At 46.6% G+C, this 19,751-nt stretch overlaps 2 protein-coding genes across 2 annotated transcripts in view; both read right to left on the reverse strand.

The window, feature by feature from the left end:
- Window positions 1-2,436: 2,436 nt before the first annotated feature.
- Window positions 2,437-19,751, reverse strand: part of LOC127477670 (patched domain-containing protein 3-like) — a 65,639-nt gene continuing 48,324 nt past the window's right edge. Inside the window, exon 5 of the transcript XR_007906999.1 lies at window positions 2,437-2,783. The gene's annotated coding sequence lies outside the window, so the exon portion shown is untranslated. The remainder of the gene's footprint in view (window positions 2,784-19,751) is intronic.
- Window positions 2,871-10,124, reverse strand: PTCHD3 (patched domain containing 3). The gene is made up of 4 exons (XM_051802342.1): window positions 8,523-10,124; window positions 8,165-8,286; window positions 7,034-7,179; window positions 2,871-5,124 (listed from the first exon to the last, which is right to left on the reverse strand). Exons 1-4 carry the CDS (start codon window positions 9,252-9,254, stop codon window positions 3,524-3,526), a joined length of 2,601 nt encoding a protein of 866 aa, XP_051658302.1. The 5' UTR covers window positions 9,255-10,124; the 3' UTR covers window positions 2,871-3,523.

Below are 19,751 nucleotides of genomic sequence, written 5' to 3' on the forward strand. Positions count from 1 at the left end.
TGTAGTGAGGATGCTACATGGAGGGCATCTGTGAGAAGATGCCAGAAGCTTCCCTCTGTTTGATAGAGCACAGCCAGAGGCTCCAAGAGGGACCCACGACTGGCCAAGGCTGAGCCCATCAGCCACAGTGGTAATGCCTTTGGGATAACACACTTAAGAAGGGAAAGAAGTTACTGTGCAAGAGCAATTGCAGCCAGAGGAGAGAAAAGTGAGAACATGAGAGAAAAACAACTCTGCAGCCACCAAGGTCTGTGAAGGAGGAGGGGGAGGAGAAGCTCCAGGCACTGGAGCAGAGATTCCCCTGCAGCTGGTAGTGAACACCACGGTGAGGCAGCTCTCCCCTTGCAGCCCATGGAGCTCCACCTGGAGCCTGTGGAGGGCCCCACACCAGAGCAGGTGGATGCCCAAAGGAGGCTGTGCACTGGAGCAGGCTCCTGGCAGGACCTGTGGACCACTGGAGAGTAGCCCACTGGAGCAGGTTCGCTTGCAGGACTTGTGACCCGTGCTGGAGCAGGCTGTTCCTGAAGGACTGCACCCTGTGGAAGGGACCCACGCTGGAGCAGTTTGTGAAGACCTGCTGCCTGTAGGAAGGATCCACATTGGAGAATTTTGTGGAGGACTGTCTCCCATGGGAGGGACCCCATACTGGAGCAGAAGAGGAGTGAGTCCTCCTCCCCCTGAGGAAGGAAGAGTGGCAGAGATGTGTGATGAACTGACTGCACCCATTTCCTGTCCCAGCCCCTCCCCTTGCCGCTGTAGGGGGAAGGTAAAGAAAAGTGGCAGTGAAGTTCAGGATACCTTTTATAAAGAATTTAGTATAAAAATTCTCAGGCTGTCATAGGTAGAGGGGAGATGTGGTAGGGCAATTGGGGGTTTTATTTGTGTCAATTTCCAAAAAGCAAAAAAGCCAAATCAATCTCCAAAAAGCTCTAGCACCTAGGGATAAAGGTAGACCTGGAAAGATGCATCAGCTGAAATGCACTTCTGGTTTCATGCATGTTAAGTACTCCCCCAAAAAACTGCTTTGTGCTTAATTTATTTTTGCTTTTAGAAAGTGATCTAGGACATGTCTTAATGATAAGTGTAATCATTACTCTTCAGACCATAGAATTATTAAGGTTGGAAAAAGCCTCCAAGAGCATCAAGTCCAACCATTAACCCGGCATCCCCATGTTCACCACTAACCCACATTCCTAAGTGCCACATCCATGTTTTTTTTTTTTTTAACATCTCCAGGGATGGTGATTCTACCACTTCCTTGGGCAGCCTATTCCAATGCTTGACCACCTTGCAGTGAAGAAATTTTTCCTAATATCCAACCTAACTTTCACTGGCACAGCTTGAGGTCATTTCCTCTTGTCGTGTCACTTGTTCCTTGGGAGAAGAGACTGACTCCCACCTCCCTACAACCTCCTTTCAGGTAGTTGTAGAGAGCAATAAGGTCTTCCCTGAGCCTCCTTTTCTCCAGGCTAAACAGCCTCAGCTCCCTCAGCTGCTTCTCGTAAGATTTTTGATCTAATCCCTTCACTGGGTTCACTGCTCTTTGGACATGCTCCAGCACTTCAATGTCTTTTTTGCAGTGAGGGGTCCAAGACCAAACACAGGATTTGAGGTGTGGCCTCACCAGTATCTCTCTAAATTTGAGCAACTAACATAAAATTAGTTTCAAGTAAACTTCATGTGGTCTCTGCACTTTTTTCCAATTTGAGAAGGTGTGCACAGGATCAAAAAATTTTGAGGAGGTGGTGGGTATTTGATTTTTAGTTTCCTTTTCTATAGGAACTTGGTTAATAATGGTTTTTGGACAGAAAGTTGCCGGTATGCTTTCATGTTGCATTCCAGATTTAGTGAATTGTAGCAGTAAACCTGCATTGTATGGGAAAACTGTTGTTTAAACATGTCTTAAAATGGCTTTTTGTGGTCTCTTTGCAAACACATGCTTCTTCTTCCCCACCCCCCCCCCCACGACAAGTGTTATCCCATGCAGGAATGTCCTGAGAAGATATCCTGAGGTGTTCTCATTGGCCCCTTTTAACCCCTTCTTATTGGTTGTTAACCCCTTCCTGCAACCTGTAAGTCGTTACTCTGTGAATCTTCCTAACCCTATAAATGTAACCCCCCCAACAATGAACTCTCTGTGCCTGCCATGGGACCACGTGGGTGGGGGGAGGAGGGGAGAGCACCTCTCCCCTCCAGGCTCAGGACCTGAAGAAACCCCTGGCGCTGGAGTCCCCTCCCCGTCCACCTTAAGCCGTCGGAAATGGTTCCTCAGATGGAAATGGAACTAGAACTGGGCCACCCCACGCCATGGGGGGGAAAGGGATCCAGAGTGAATATTGAGTAACTGGTCCCACAATTTTTTTCTTGGCTGTCAGTGATTTATCTTCAGCTTTGTTATGTAGCTTTCATAGCGACTCAAAATGGAAATACCTGTAGATTATGATTCACTGCTCTGAAAATTAGTATCAGTACTTCCTGTTTGTCCTGTTTGTGAATGACTGGATTTCAAGCCTGTGGTCCCCATAAACAGAGATATCATGAAAGAAATAGGATTCTGCCTTGTTTACTGGGTCTCATAGGGACAGAGGCACACCCTGGCTTTGTCACACTTGCTTGATCTCTCAGCAGAAACCCTCCACAGCAGCAGATTTGGACTGAATGGTAAGTCCTACACCAGTTTTTCCAAAAATTACAAACATCAGTTACCATCATTTGATTTCCAATGGGTTGCTCCTTATATTGGCAACAAATTATGAATTGACTTCTCACCCACTGTCTTGTCCCTACAGGTCAGAAGACGACCTCATATATTCTTAGCTCTTATTCAGTGGGAGCTCCTCTGCTCTATTGACATGTCAAAGGATGGGCTATCACTGGTGAACACGGTGGAATTTATGGGTTTACAGTTTTAGGACTGACCTGCTCAAACTTGAGTTGTTTTTCCACTTTGCTCTCAATCAGGACATGATTCTCCCTAGTGAATCCTTGTCCTGTCGTGCCATGGCACAGCATCTTCCATGGTGGTTACTCAGGAGATCCATACAACTTCAATAACCTACAGCACATCCCTTTGCAAACTGCAGCCAACAGAAGATAGACACAATCTTCTAAAAGGTACCAAATGTTTAATCTTAGCTAGAAAACAGATCACCAAGACAATAAGGCTTTGAACAGGAAATGTGAGTCCATTTGTCTTTACCAACGGTTTCTTGTGCTGCATTAGGAGCCTAAGCAGACTTTGTCTCCTGCAGGCTTAGGAGTCATTTTAATAGATTCAGTAAACACAAAAAATATTTAACAACATTAAGATGTTGAATCAAGCACACACAAAAATGAGAAATGCAAATGCACTCTCTAAGTTTTCATTTCTTCTGCTGTTTTTCTTGCATGGCTTTTCTGAAGCCTTCCTTCCCTGATGTATTTATTTTTCTGTCCTTCATTTTTTTCATTTCTTACATTCCCTGAAAGTCACTGCATTTCAATCAATATATAATATATATAAAATAGAATACATTTAATGTAGTCATGAGCTATCTTTATAATTTCTTAAACTAAGCTCTGGATTTTCAGATGTGGTATTGTGGGGTGATGTGCCAAATTTTCCAAAAAATGTTAAAAACACTGGAATGAAAACAAGACCATGAAGAGCGCCAAACAAAATGACAAGAAACATGATCTTGAAAAAGGTCCTAAAGATGTAGGTTTTTGCTGCAGCCAGGACAACAACTCCTAATATAGTAGAAACTGCACCTTGTAATACCGGGTAACCGAGCAGGGACAGCGCTTCGATTGCCCTTTTATTGGCTGATGACTCTCCACTCGTAACAAAGGCATAGGAAATATGAGCAGAAAAATCTACCGAAAACCCTATACAAATGACCAGGTTGATCATGGATATGGAATCGAGATTGACGTTCCAGAAGGACATGAAACCCGCAACACCAACTATAACAGAAGCTATTGCAAAAGTCACCCACAGGCAGCACAACGGGTTGGGAATGAGCAGAAGGGAGACAACGAGCATTGCCCCGGCAGCAACGACAACGTTCTGAACGGTGTTCTGCACTATTACCAGGTACTGGTCGTAGTAGATGAATGCCGGGTGATACACCTTCAGTGGAATACTGCACTGCCTGGCTGTCTCTCTTAACTGATTGAGAAGATTCTTCTCATCAACGGCTGAGGTCACGTTCACTGTCTGGAGGAAGAAACGTGAAGCTTCTATTTCATCCCCAGTCTTGTTTAAGTCCCACGCAAAACTGGAACGAATGCTGAACAGTACAGGTAAGTTATTAAAGAACTGAGTCTTATCGTTTATATTTATCGAACTGCTTTCAGCGAGTACTGTGTATACTCTCAGCCAGGACTCTGAGAGGTTCTTATCAACGTAGGAAATGTTCTCCAAATTCTGTGCACAGCTCTCAATGCCACGACGAACCGCCTCATTCCAGTAATCTACCCTTTCAGGAATGACAACCATGACCCTGGGTCCATACGTCGAGAAGTATTTGTCATCATCATCATAGTATGGAATAACGTAAGAGTCATCATTAGCCAGATTTCGAAGATCGATGCCTTCCCTGATCTGAGTACACCCATAAACACTGCCACCCAAATACGCTCCGTACAGCAACACCACGAGTAGCTTGACCCATTTGTTTGTAAAAAAAGGCCCGTAATACTCTTTAAAGAATATGCTCATTGGATGTTCCCCTTCTGGCTCAGAGGACTGCCTGGAACAGCTGCCGACACAGCAAGCGTTGTACAAGCAGGAGTTCTCAGCCTGATCTTTATCTACTCCCACACGCATACAAGTCAGCCAGTGTCGGTTTCCTTGCTCCCTTTTATGATTTAATACAAGAACTGCCCCAAAGAAGGTCAGGGTATATACATAGCAGAAGACAAAAGCAGTGCCTGTATAGAGGCAGAAAGCTCTCACGGATGGAAAAGCAGTCCAGGTGCCAATGAAGAAGGCCAAAACATCCGTGAGAGTGGTGATGGTCACAGAAAGTGCTGCCTCTGAGTAAGTCTCAGCCAGCAGAGCTTTAACATTGGATTTCTCTTTTTTCCTTGAACTTTGTTCCCAGGAAGCGATCATGATGAACATGTCATCAACGCCAACCCCTGCAAGAGGAGAAAAGGTTAACTCTGCATTGCAAATGGCAGCTTCCACTAACACCCAACAAAACTACAACATTAATCACATCTAAGTCTGCACAAAATTTTGAAAAAGAAAGTTGGGCTATTAATATTGCTTTAGTGGTGATACAAGTTACAAGAGAATCAGGAAAACAGATCCTGTGTGTGTAGCTAAATGTAGTACCTTTCAGAAACACCTGGTGACCTGATGGGTTGTTGATCCCTTACCCTTCTCTGCTGAAAGTCTGAGCACACCTACTCCATCTCTGAAAAGTTCTTGTATCTGCTGTCCACATGTCCACTGATGCAGACAACACACATCCCAAAGCATTATGTATTCTGAAGCTCAGCTATCCTTACCACTGGAAGTGTCCTCCATTATCCCTGGAATCTCCTTTATCACTGCAGCAACTTAGACCAATAATTTCTTGCTCTGCCATCAGCACAAAGGGAGAACAGTTGCGATCCCTGTTTTCCAGTGGCTCACTTTTTTACGCTCTTTGCCCTCCACTTCTCTCCAGTTTATCTTTCAGCACTTATTCATGATTTATTATTAATTTGTCTTCACATTTATACTGATGCACCCAAAAATATTACCCACCAGAATCCTCCTAAACTCTGCCAGAAAGACTGGATACTGGGCTTGGGGGTTTGCTAAGATACCAGAGTAAGTGAGCTGAAATTTGAAAAGGAAGAGCCAATGTGCCTCTCTCAGCTCTGCCAACTCTCAAGAGTTTAATCACACACCTTTCAATATTTTGCCAATGTTGTCAAGGGCTCTTCTATTCCCCAAAAATTAACCACACGAAAAGGGAAAGCAAGACTGGGTGAGTAGAGGAGGGAGCACAAATGATTTAGCCAAGCGTAAGAGAATAGATGAAACCACTCCCTGCTGCCTGAACAGGCAGCTGCCAGTAGACAAGCAAAGGTGAAGTAAGCAGCACGTCAAAAGGTACTAGTGGATGGCAGTGAGCCATGCTGCTTCCAGAAAGCAGGCAAGTACAAAGCAAATCATCTGATGTACTGAGAAGTTGTCTGCTTTAATGCAAGGAGGACAAAAGTCTGCATGCTATTTCTGAAGACCTGAAGGGCTTCAGCCCTTTCCCAGGTATACAAAAGGGTTTTTCTGACCCTATTCAGAGCTGTTGCAATTGATGAGCAAACAAAAACAAATACAAAATGCATTGGAATTATGCAGGAAACAAAGAAATGATGCGTGCCCTAAGGAGCATCTGCATTAGACAGCTAAGATGATGCACAGCCTCTATCAACCTGGAAATTCCACGAGCTTTCCTCAGCATGAGACCAAGCCCAAGAAAACCTCACATGAATTTATCCCATAGGAGAGCAGATAAGGATTTTAAAAGAAGTAATTTATTTGCAGCAACATTATCAAAGGGCATTTGGAAAGTTCAGCACTGCCTGTTAAGCAGTCTGTGCAACAGTGCTGTAATGATGCCAATTTTCTTGGGTTTTTGTGGGGAGCTGCTTGCACAAATGGTGCATCACTTCAGTTGTGTAGCTGAATGAGACCGGTTAGTACACAGTCATTATACTGCAGAGGATTAATCACCATGGCTACAGGGACACTAGAACAGTGCCAGAAGTATTAACCTTACCACTCTCTCATTTATAGTTTTCACACCATAGCAGTGGAACTAGAGCAGGCATTGTTTTCTGGGAAGAGCTGCCCTTGCTCCAGAACACAGCTGAGCTGAGCTGAGGGGCTCACCTGCCTGTAGGAGCTCTAAGGAGGCTGCACCTCCAGGTATCTGCTCCCCTCGCTGCAGCACAGAATGTTGTATGATTTGATGCTCACATCATAAGAGATTGACACCATTAGGTTGTTTTAACTTTGCTTTAGTCTTTGATTCAGACTCACTTTTCTACTTACCCAGAATCAGGAATGGTGCGTTTGCTACAGTGACCACAAACGGCGCTCCACAGAAGAGCATCAATCCAAAGCTGCTTAACACAGCTAAGCCGGCAGAAACCACTCCACAGCAGGCAAGCCAGACATTATTTCTTATACAGCTGAGTCTGAAAATATTTCAAGGAATATCTTCATTACGTGCCAAATATTTCACCAAGGTGTTTGGCATGACAAGTGCACAGGTACCAATGATACCCTGTCTGAAGAGAACTCCTTACAAAAGTTGCTAGGAGGGCTCCCAGGTGTCAGCATTGGAGGTTAATTTCTCTAGGAGGTGCTATATGCGTTGTTACCACTGGCCAGCTATATCCAGAAGAGTAAAGATGTGTACTGATCTTTGCATCAATAACAACAGAGATGCAAAATGAAGGTACATTAGTTCTACCAGTGAGGCTAGACTTTGACCCAAAAAAATGATGAATTTTTAGAAGCTCTTTGCTTTTACGTGGGTTCTTGGTGTATCACATCAGTGTAATACAGAAGCACCTCCCAGGCAGTAATGCCACACAGAGAAACTTTCTCTGCAGGCAGACTGGCTACCAGCTTTTTGCCAAGGCACCCCTGAGGGCTGGCTCAAGGATTCCCCAAGAAATGTTCTAATGGGCATGATGCTTGATGCAAGTGCTAAACCAGGCAGCCCACCCTGCAAGCAGAACATTTTTTCTCAATACAGTACACAAACACTGCTGTACAGCTCACCTTCCAACACCACAAAGAAAGGGCAGGTGAAGTTCTCTGTGGACAGCAGATAAAGCTCTGACTCTACTATCAAGCAGAACACTTAGAGTTGTACCCAGATTTGCAGTAATCTATGAGGCTAGTGCTCATCCACCTGAACCTTAACTAAGCTCTGAATGCTTGTTCAGGTCTTCATCTGCTACTTATCATGAACCCCATCTAAGCAGTTGGGAAACATGCCCAGGTAGACAAGAAAGAGCAAAGAAATACATTTTGCCTGTTATGAAATGTCACAGTCTGCAGCTTCAAGAACGCTTTCACTGGACCAGAAGCAGAAACCAGAGCAGAAACCGAGGCAGGTAAAGAAGAGCAGAAGTCACTGCTCCTTGAGCCATAGCTTCGAAGGCATTTTACCTTAAGCAAGAGAAGATTGCAAAGTTTATTGTCAAGAAATAGGTTACGGAGAAGAGCGGGATCACGCTCTTGGTATTTCCTTCAAACTCCTGTTGTCTGGACAGCGACGTAAAGTAAGTCACCTGCCATTAAAAGAACAAGGAAAGAAACGATGAAGCACATTTTTTTCTCTTTGGTCTTTGTACACACGCACAGGCAAGGCTAAACATCACGTTGGCACTAAAGCATTGCCGTGGCCCTCGCAAGCCGCAGGCCACCCGCCTTCTCCCCGCACCGTCTCCTTTCCTTTCCAGGACGGGGCTGCCCGGACATTTCGGGGCTCGGCAGCTCCGCACGGCCGTACCCGCCCCTGCGTTACCTGAATGGAGCTGAGGTGCAACTCCCTCAGCTTCGACGAGATGTTCCGCAGGAAGCTGCGCAGCCACTGCCGGCTGTCCTCCGCCTCGGGGCCGTCCTCCCGCAGGTAATACACCAGCTTCAGGGCCCGCGCCGACAGCAGCCGCCCGCCGTCCGCGTCCACGCCGCCCAGCGCGGCCCCCAGGAAGACGCTGCCGTTGACGGGGAACTGGAGGCTCCCCGAGACGGGCGGTCGCTCATCGCCCCTCGGCGACAGCAGCGGGTTGGGGGTGGCGCAGCTGCCGTCGCTGCGGGCGCAGAGCCGCTCGTAGTCGGGGTCGCGCACGGTCTTGTCCAGCCGCAGCACCTCTTCCCACGCCGTCGGGTCCAGCACCGAGGTGCCGTTGGTCGCCACGGCGATGAGGGCGGCGTAGGCGCCCTCGGTGGGCAGGCGGGGGGCGGAGAAGCGCTGCGAGTCGTTGGTGGGGAAGTGCCGCCGCACCAAGTCGCGCTCGGCCTTGGCGGGCCCCCCCGTCGGCGTGAACTGCTCCTCGATGTCGTTCGCCTGCCGCTGCGGCAGGAAGAGAAAGCCGGCGCCCAGCCCGCCCGACAGCAGCAGCGGCACCAGCACGAAGGGCCAGGGGCAGGCGGCCACGCCGCTCGCCAGCCCTTCGAAGAGCCGCCGCAGCGGCCGCTCCAGGCAGTCGGTGTTGCGGCAGGAGCAGCGCTCCGCGGGGTCCCCCGGCCCCGCCATGGCCGAGGCGGGGGCACGGGCTGCCGGCGGCAGCTCCTCGCCGCGGGCGCGTCCCACGCCGGGGGCCGCCGGTGTGGGCTCTTTGAGGAGAGGAGAGGGAGAGGAGCGGGAGATGAGTGGAGATAAATGGGGAGCGGCGCTCTGTCCGCCGGGCCGCGGATGGAACAAGCGGTATTTCAGCGGGCGGACCCGCCCTCGCCGTGACTCAGCGGGGCTTCCGCCGCCTCCCCAGGACGGGCAGGTCAGGGGGCCGCGCAGTCCAGGCTGCCCCCGACGTGCCCCGCCCCGTCTCGGATCCCGCCGGGTCCCCGGCTCCCCCCCGTGCTGAGTGCGACTTGGTGCCCGGCTCTGTCGTCGTGCGGACGCCCGGCACAGCCCCGCTTCTGCATGTCATCCGCTAGACCTCACCTCGCAGACGTTTTTACTGTCTTCCCTGAGGCTGCTGCAGTCGTTAGTTAACCGCTAAGGACTGTTCTTCCATCTGAGAGCAAAACGCAGACATTGGTGATGTACATCTTGCCGTGTTTGCTCTCTCGGTAAACAGGTTTACAAAACAGGGGAGTGAGAGCTGAAGGACTAAAAGACTTTGAAACAAGGGTTAGTGATTGCCATTGGCAAGTCACAAGAATATCACTGGTGTGATACACCAGAGCTTTGTGCAGTAGCAATGATAGAAAGGATCTTTCCAAGTCCGTAAAATAGCCTGCAGCATGGTGTTCTTGACACTAGTAAGTGACAGTGATTTTAGTGGCTTCTGGCTGAGATGTGATGATTAAGCTCAGATGTGGCAGTGCTGGAGAGGTGTCCAGCCAGTGAGCTAATACGTCCCAGGCAGGCCCTTCTTCTCCTTGCCTTTCTTTGAAAGAAGCAACTTTCTCCTTCCCTGACAGTACTTGCAAAGAAAACTTGTAGGTATTTCTTCTCTCGCCTCCTGAGCAGACAGACTTGGCACCTGCGAGGATAAAGCAGCCAGCCAGCGTTATATGTCTCCTACTGTGCTCAGCATTTAGGGCAGGTTGGATCCTGGTGAGTCCCTTTTCCATGCACAGGTGTTCTGTGACAGGTATGTCAGTTCTGAGTTTCTGTGTGGGAGATGGGCCCTTAGAAGCTATTTCCTGTAGCTTCTAACTTGTCAAAATCTAGGAACTGTCCTGGTGGCAGGAGCTACCCAGTCAGGGTACTCAGTACACTGGGCATAAGTCAGTGCCTTTAGGTTTAACTCCAAGGCTTGGGGATCTGATCTAGGGCATGGGGAAGATGGCTTCACCAACTCTCAATTCAGAATGGACTTCAAGCAAGTAGTATGTGCCAGCCTTCTCCCAGAATCTGGATTCTTGTCCTTGTTCCCTGGCCTATTCATGCATATTAATTTCTAATAAGATGAAATCTGAAACGCTTCTTGGGGCAGGGCCAGGAGCTGGTCATGTGACTTCCAAACTACTTTCTGGTAGTTTTTGAATGAAGGCACAACCTCTGTCCTGATTGTTACGTTGCATTTTCTGGAAGTTTCAAAGTGGGATTCCAGTGAATTACTGTTTGGACATATTGCCCTGTAAATAGATACTCACAGTGCCACACTGTGTGTTTCCCAGTGCTAAAGAAATGGTGATGAGGAAAGCTGTGCAGAAGCCCAGAATATATGAGGCTGATGTGTATGTCTCAAACACCGATAGCCAGGTGGCTGTGGAGGCAACCAAGGATTGTTGGTAATAACCAAGGATTGTTGGCAATAAACAAGGATTGTTGATAATAACATGCTGTGAGAAAGAATAACATGTGGCTGCAGAAGAGGGCCATGCAGAGGTAGGGCAGCACTTTTCTGACACAAACATCCTTGTTTTAGTTCCTGGAGATAAGCAGACACAGTACTGCACAAGCACAGGAATGAGGCCAAGAGGTGGGCATGGACTGTAGAGAGGCACCCCCAGGACCTACCTACCTACCTACCTTCCTTCCTTCCTCCCTCTCTCCCTCCTTCCTCTTTTCCTCTTTCTTTCTTTGTCTCTTTCTCTCCTCTTTTTCTCTATCCTCCTCTTTAATTCATCTCTTCCTTTCTGTCTTCCCTTTCACTCTACCCCTTCATTCAAAACCCATTGCCATGTGTTTATATAGTAGGTCAGGGACTAATACCAATTTCTGTGCCAAGTGTGTAATTTACTCTTAAAACTTTGTGATTTTTTGCAGACCCTCTGACATTTGTTGTTCCTTTCGACCACGAGCATTTACAAATCTTGGGTGCTCCTGACCCTTAAGGGAGGGACGGCACATTTTTGGTATCATGGACAGGATGCCATGGTTGAAGGGGCATGGTTCAGGATGTCATCACTCTACCCTTGAGTTCTGGGCAGGAAGTGCTGGGATGTGATCCTGTTAAGAGCCAGGAGGCACCTGAGCAGCTGTAAGCCAAGACTGCGTAGGAAATATCAGTGCTTGACTGTTCCCTGATTTTGGAAAAGTTGAGAGAATATAATGTGTGCCTGACTCCCTTGGGCATGGAATGGGCAAATGGAGATTTGTATAGGCCTGAAGCAGTGGTTAAATCAATAAATGTGGTGTTAAGTGAACAAAAGGTACGAAAGGGGAAAGGTAAAGCAGTTTTGTGTGCAATTTTGGGAGTAGCTTAAAGTGCTGCCCAAAAGGAGAGGTATGCCAACAAATGGGAAGAAGGAGAAATGTTTGGATCTCTGCAGGATTTGGTGAAAGAATTGCAGGATCAGTTAAGTGAGGAGAGAGGAAACAGGCTTTGGGAACAAGTGTTGCTTACTGCTAAGTGCAATTGTGAAAGGGAGTGTAGGCTGCGGGCAGAGGGCCTGTTTGCAGCTCAGCATGATCATGAAGGGGAGAGTAAGGTGCAGGCGGAGGCATTTCTTGCTGAGCACAGCTGGGAAAAGGAAAAGAGGCTGCAGGAGGAGGCATTGCTTGCTGCCAAGCATGATCATACTAGGATGCTTCAGGTGGAGCTTTGGGATGCATATAAGAGAGTAAAATCTTATGGGAAGGATTGCAGGATTTAGCATCTGGACCATTTACAGAAATACTATCTCACAACTCTGCCTTTTTGTATCCAATGAATGAGTAAAACTATTATCCTGACAAAAAGTGACATGTTACATTTGCATTTTAATCTGTTGACGAGGAAGTAACATTACGACCCCTAATTAAAGCTGAAACCATAGATGATGGTCAGGGTCAGCAAACTGCTACTAAAATGGTGCCGTATATGGCAACTGAGATTTCAAAGTTCCAGGAAAAGTATAGCAGAGTTTTGTGGGAATCAGAAACTGAATATGTGCGGAGAGTGTCCCTGAGGGGTGGTGATTAAATCATGTCATCTGAGGCAGAGGCCCAAGGATTCTGGGGGACAGGAGTGTTTCTGGGGGTGGGTGCCAGAACCTCCTCTCTTCCACAGCAGGGCCCACTGACCAACACTGGGGCATTTGTGCCCTGCCCAGGGTCTCTCTCAGACACAGCCCAGGAAGGCTTGCAGATGCAGACACGACATTGGTTGTGGCCTGAATGTTACAATAACTCCAGGGCTGAGCTGAAGAAACACCAGGGCAAGGAGAGCAAATGCAGCTTCTTGCATGTGTGACCTTTTGTATAGTGTTTAAAATTAAGAAAAATCATGTGCCTAGCTGGTAAGACTCCCTGCTTCACAGTCTTTTTGTTGGTAAGCTCTTTTTCATTTTGTCCCCTCAACCTCCATTTCTGCCTACTTGGAACAGAACAGGGTCAGTGTCCTGCTCTGGACATGCCTCCCTGTCATCTCTGCTCACTTTATGGTAATATTTATTTATTTTGAAAGGGAAGGATCTCCTCAGTAATGCAGACACAAGCATCTTCTGGTAGGTCTTTGTGTTCTTGTATCTTCCAAACCTTTACTGAGCCTGGAAGTGATTCCAACAGTTTTGTAGAATCATGGAATAACTCAAGTTGGAAAGATCCTCTGGCACTTGTGTCACCTGTACCCTGCTCAGAGAAGGTCTACTGTGGGTGTTGGGCCAGGTCACTTAGGGCTTTGCCCAGCTGAGTTTGGAATTGCGTCCAAGGGTGTGGATTCCAGAGCCTTTGGGCAACCTGCTCTAGTGTTTGACTACTTCACAGTGATTTGTCCCCTCGTCATTGTCAACATTTTGGTAGAGGGGCTGCAGGGGTGGCCTCTGTGAGGGGAGGCTGGGGCTGCCCTGAGCCAGTCACAGAATGTGCCATCCAGATCCAAAGGACCCAACATAGGACACGTCTGGGCCCATCCTCAGGGGAGTCTATGGCACCTCTGGGAAAGTATCTTAAAGTGAGGGTGGTAAACACCAAGCAAAAGGAGAAACAAGGCCAGGGTAAGAGGAGAGAGGAGAAGGGGGGGGAAATCAACGCTGGAGCAGGAGGAGAGAAGAGAGAAGGGGACATCTGAGCAGGGGTTGGAGCCAAGGTGCTGCTGGAGCAGGAGCTGAGAGATGCAGCCTGGAGGAGCTGCTGCCAGTGAAGGAACCAGTACTTGTGTGCTGTCCCCAGTCTCTTGCACTGGCCACCGCCTCAGCAAAGGGGCTGAGCATGGCCTGGGGGTGAGGGGACTGAGGAGCAAAAAGGTCAGTGGGGGGAAGAGGTGTCAGAAGGGAAGCAGTTTTTTCCTGAGGGTTGGTTGGTTTTTTCAGTCTCCCTTGATACCAGAATCTGTAACTAATAGGCTGTTAATTGTCAAATAAATTCATGAAAATTCCCTGAAGGAGTAAACATTTTTTGTCTGTGACAATATCTTACTGGAATTTCTCTGATACAATTTGTGACAGTTGATTCTTTTCCTTTCCCAGGACGTCTCTGAGAGCAGCCCGGCTGTTTTCCCTGTACCTTCCCATCACATGTCTGAAGACATCAAGAAGATGCTCCCCACCCTTGGTCTTCAGACTAGATGTAGCTCCCTTGCCCCTGGTACATTGGGTGCTCCAGGACCCAACCATCATGGTGCCCCTTCACTGGTCTCACTGAAGTAAGCTGATATCTCTTCTGTACTGGAGAGCCTAGCCCTGAGCACATGACGAGATCTTATGCTGAATGGAAGAATATAATCACTTCCCTTGAAGTGCTGCCCCCTTTGTGTTTGGCCGTGTCCACCACAAGGTTGTGGTGTTGACTCATGTTCACACACTGCTAACTCATGCTTAGTTGTCTGGGTGGTCAATATAGACTTAAAATAAAATTGACATGTAAATTCTTATGAAATAAGGTGGATGAGGTGCCAACAGACTTAGCACTCTTTAATTTCTGAGTTCCTGAGTCATTATTTCCAAGCATGCATTAATGAAAATCCCTATCTGTTCTGTATTTCATAGGTGGAAAATATCTCTCTGATTTCTGCCCTTTCAATAAATTCCTGTAGCCTAAAGAAATTTCCATATAAAACTGCAAAGATGATTTTACAATCATGTTATTTGAAATAGAATGCCATGAGATAGCATTTCATGTAATTTTTCCGAATTTCTTGAAAACATCTTCAGAAATTCTAGCTTATATGTTCTGTTGTTTGAAATGTTTAGTTTACAAATGAGAAATGACAATTTTCCTGTGATTTATTTTATATTAATTATTTTCTTTAACTACTTTTCATTTCTCAGCTCTCTGCTTTCATAAAAGACTGGGAAATTGGAATGCTGTAATTAATTGCAAAGCAAAAAAAAATTTCACAGAATAATTCAGGTTGGAGAGCTTTCTGGAGATCTAGTCCACCCTGCCCTGCTGAATGGAAAACTACTGCAGGTTGCTCAGGACATTATTTCTTCCAGTTTGGAACATCTTCAGAGGTGGATACTCCACAAGCTGTCTGGACAACCTATTCCAGTACTTGAGAACCCTAAGTGTAAAAAAGTGTTAATTTGATTCTTACAACTATAGAGATAACCTAGAAAAGTTGTAAAATCTCCCGTGAATGACAGTATGGCCCAGATTGGCTCTCAAGAAGCCATGGACTGAATTCCTCTTGTTTGTGTATTGTCATAAAGTCTTTGAGCTCAGGGGCTCAAACCACAGACTCCTGCTCTGTGGTTAAGCGGGACACAACCAAGGCTCAGAAAGTACTGTGTATTTTAATTCCAAAATGCAGAGCTGTGTTCTTATACCAGGAATTGAAGTTTGTAATTTCAAATTCTCAATCAGAGATGAGATGGCTTATTTCTGCCTCTTTCTTTGGAATGCCAGGACAGCGGGTCATTTCCAAGTGCATCCAGGCAGCCCATGGAAAGTGCTTGTGTGAGATACAGTGGACCCTGGCATAAAAAAAGTGACATCAAGAAGTCTTTCATCATATTTCTTCCACCAAAATGCAGCATCAGGTATGCGTGTGCCATTTCTGAAAGAAATTTGACTAACCTGATCTTTGTAGTGCCCACTGTAGAGAAGTTGTCTCTGAACCTATACTATCCTGTCCTATCCTATCCTATCCTATCCTATCCTATCCTATCCTATCCTATCCTATCCTATCCTATCCTATCCTATCCTATCCTATCCTATCCTATCCCATCCTATCCCATCCTATCCTATCCTACCCTATTCTTTCCTGTATTTGGATGAGGCAGGAGTACTCTGTGGGCTGCTTAGCTACTGCCTGTGTTTGCATGCTTGGCTGAAACAATAGGACTTTGTTACCTGTGCGAGGCAGTGACAGCCCATGGCCCTGAGGTTACCTGACTGCAGATGACTTGGCAGATGCAGTGCCTCAAACCCCTGAATGCAAAGAGAGCAGCCTAATTGTCAAGCTGGGGGCTATCAGGTGTGAGATATGTGCCCTCTGTGCCTTCTCTAACAGGGTTGATAATATAGGGCCCCTCAGTTCAGGAAGGGTATTGAGGTGCTGGAGCAGGTCCAGAGAAGAGCAGCAAGGCTGGTGAAGGGACTTAAACACAAGTCCTATGAGGAGAGGCTGAGGGAGCTGGAGTTGTTCAGCCTGGAGAAGAGGAGGCTCAGGGGAGACCTCATCACTCTCTACAACTCCCTGAAAGGAGGTTGTAGCCAGGTAGGGGTTGGTCTCTTCTCCCAGGCAACTATCAGTAAGACAAGAGGGCATGGTCTTAAGCTGTGACAGGGGAGGTTTAGATTAGATATTAGGAAGAAATTCTTTACAGAGAGGGTAATCAGGCATTGGAATGGGCTGCCCAGGGAGGTGGTGGATTCTCCGTCCCTGGAGGTTTTTAAGATGAGGCTGGATGTGGCACTTAGTGTCATAATCTAGTAACCACCACAGTGTTGGATCAAGGGTTGGACTTATGGTCTCGGAGGTCCCTTCAAAACCGGCTGATTCTATGATTCTGTGATTCTATATTATACTTTTAAAACCCTGGAATGCGGATATTTTGATGTAATGTGAAGCTACTGGAGAACCTAGTCAATTTTGTACTTGTACATCCTTATACATTTCATCCATAACATTTCACTTTCCTTAAAGTACATAAATGATTTCCCAACTTGCTTCCATGAGAACTGCAAAAGGTTTGCCTCTTTAATCAGTGTGATATTAATAGGGAGTCTGTTATCTTTGTAGGCTTATTTACTCCATACGTGTTTAGAAGCTTCCTCATGAAGTCAGCCAAGTCTCGACAGTCTTCAGGAACTGTAAGTGTACATTATTTATGGAGAAAAACCACAGAGTAAAACTACAGTATCTGTCTCTTTCTGCTGCTTTAATCAGCTGATGTCCGTTTGAGCTTTGTTCATAGTTTTTTTAGTTTTTATTTTAAACACTACCTTATTGTTTTGAATATTTACATGTCAGAGAATACTGATCTGAGCACAAACTGAACTTTGATTTGTTAGAGCTCAAATACACAAGAAGGATCTTGCAGGGACTAATGCCAGCATTTATTCTGTTATGCATGGAGGGTATGACCTTTCAAAACCCTCCCCATTTTGTTTACTGGAAGGTAATTTCATACTTCTTGTGAGCGAAATTTCTGCCAGCCACACAACTAACGTGATCATTGCCCATCTGCTCCAGTGTTTCTGTGCCAAGAGGATATTAGAGAAGTTATCTGCTTCTTCGGAAATCCAGGCTATCCTGGCATTTATCTATGTTTATTATGGGTTTGCATATCAGAGTAATATCTTCTTCTTTTGCTGCTGCAAACATGTAAGTCTGCTTGTCTGGCTCTATCTGTGCCTATGTATTTTTATCAACATGTGTCTTTCAACCTTTTTTTGGAGAGCCAGAATGTTTGCAGAGATGTCAGTACCTGGGTAACCTGCTTTACATAAAATATACCAGAAACCTGTGGAGAATTTCTTCTTGGATTCCTGTCATCTTGGGAGTGCATTCCCTAGAAGGCTGACATGTCACAGAGATTGCATGTCCTTGGGAAAAGACCTTGTTGATCCCTGAGTAGTGACAGCCACGTTAGATATTGCTCCTCATAAATGAACCAGAGTGCATCCTGATCCCACCTTGGTCTTCCTCTGGTACCTTCATCTTTCTTCACCCTTTCCATTTTCCTCACTGGTCACCTGCTGGAATATTGTGCAGGGAAATCACTCCTGTTCAGTCAGCAATACTCTGAGATTACTAATTGTAAAACACAAATGTAACCCTGGCTGCCTTCCTTTCCATTTCGCTTTCTTGGATAGGAATTATCCTCTAACTGAAAGTCTTTTTCCTTCCTTTCCCAGGCCATTCCTCAAATGTTCAGTGCTTTCACTTGGAGTGGGAGTGCAGTGACCGCCTGCAGGGGTCCAGTGGTCAGCTCTCTGCAGTGCTCCACTGCCTTTGTTGACCAGATGTCGTGGTTTAACCGCAGCCAGCAACCAAGCACCACACAGCCGCTCGCTCACTCTGAACTTCAGCACAAGTGCAGAGTGAAGTTCCAGGCTGTCCAATACGGCAGAACAGAAACAGCAACAACACACTAGCCACCTGCCAGCCCAGGTGCATCACCATGGCTTTTATCAAAACGTTCCCAGGCACAATTCAGTGAGGTGATAAGCTGTATAGCACTACAAGAAGCAGTGAAAGCAAAAAGCAACCACTAACAAGCACTAGACTCTAATATACAGACAGGAAAGCGAGCCCTATGGCAAAGTACAGGAGCCTGCTCATTACTAGCTAAACAACACTTACAGATATAAATTCAATCTAGCACATCCCAATCAGATCTGCCATTATCTCAAACCCTTTGGGCCCCATGTTGGGTGCCAAAAAAGACTTGTGATTTAACTCCATCCAGAAATCAAGCCCCAGGCAGCCACTCACTCATTTCCCCACCAGCAGGATCAGGGAGAGAATTGGAAGGGTAAGAACTAGAAAAGTCAGAGTTGAGATAAAGACAGTTTGATAGGGAAAGCAAAGGCTGCACAACAAGGAATTAATTCACTGCTTCCCACAGGCAGGCACATGTTCAGCCATCTCCAGGAGAACAGGCCCCCATCATGCATGATGGTTACTTGGAAAGACAAGTGCCATCACTACAGATGTCCCTTTCTCCTTCTTCCCCATGTTTTGTGTGCTGAGCAAGAATGTCATATGGTGTGGAATATCTGTGGAATATCACCTGTCCTGGCTGTGTCTCCTCCCAGCCTCCCATGCACCCAAAACTTCCAGCATGGCAGTAAGAAAAGCAGAAAAGCCCTGCTCAGCAGGAACAAAAAAATCCCTATATTATCAACCCTGTGTTCAACACAATCCAGAACAGAGTCCCATACCAGCCACTGTGAAGAAAGTTAACTCTGCCCAAGCCAAAACCAGCACACCAGACCTCCACAAACTGTTAAAGACGCTTAGACATTCATCTCCCATGGAAGCAGAAGCTTATACTGTCACCATCTAGAGTGGGTGGGCAGTTCTAGGTAAAGGGGCTTCAATTTATATGTGCCAGATTTAGTATTTAAATCTGCAGTAGACTCATCTTCATGGTTCACATGACTGTCTGCTGTTTCCATAAAGTCTGTTTAGAAGAATACTGTCTTCTAAAGGACTGTTCTGCCAGTAAAGCAAAAGTTCAGTTGTTCAGTTTCTCCTGGCTCATTCTGAAGCTACAGCATTACAGAAACAAGTTTTTAGGAAAAACCAAATTTCCACATCCAAAGAGTAGTGGTGAATGTTTCAGTGTACGAATGGAGACTAGTGATGAGTGGTGTCAGTCAGTGTTCCAAACTGGGACCGGTACTGTTTAATACCTTTATCAGTGGCATGGACAGTGGGGGCGAGTGCACCCTCAGCAAATTTGCAGGTAACCCAAGCTGAGTGGTGCAGTTGACAGTCCTTAAAGACTGGATGTCATTCAGAGGAAGCTGGACAAGACTGAGAAGTGATCTCATGGGAGTCTCATGAGGTTCAACAAGGCCAAGTGCAAGATGGGGTGGGGCAAGTATCTGGGATAAGACAAACCAATACAGGCTGAGGGAGGAAGGGATTGAGAGCAGCCCTGCCGAGAAGGTCTTGGGGTGCTGGTGGATGGAAACCAACACGAACCAGCAATGTGTGCTTGCAGCCCAGAAAGACAACTGTATCCTGAGCTGCATAAAAAG

Source organism: Manacus candei, unplaced genomic scaffold, assembly GCF_025592945.1.
Source record: "Manacus candei isolate 608988 ecotype Guabito, Panama unplaced genomic scaffold, ASM2559294v1 h1tg000056l, whole genome shotgun sequence".
Classification (NCBI taxonomy): domain Eukaryota; kingdom Metazoa; phylum Chordata; class Aves; order Passeriformes; family Pipridae; genus Manacus; species Manacus candei.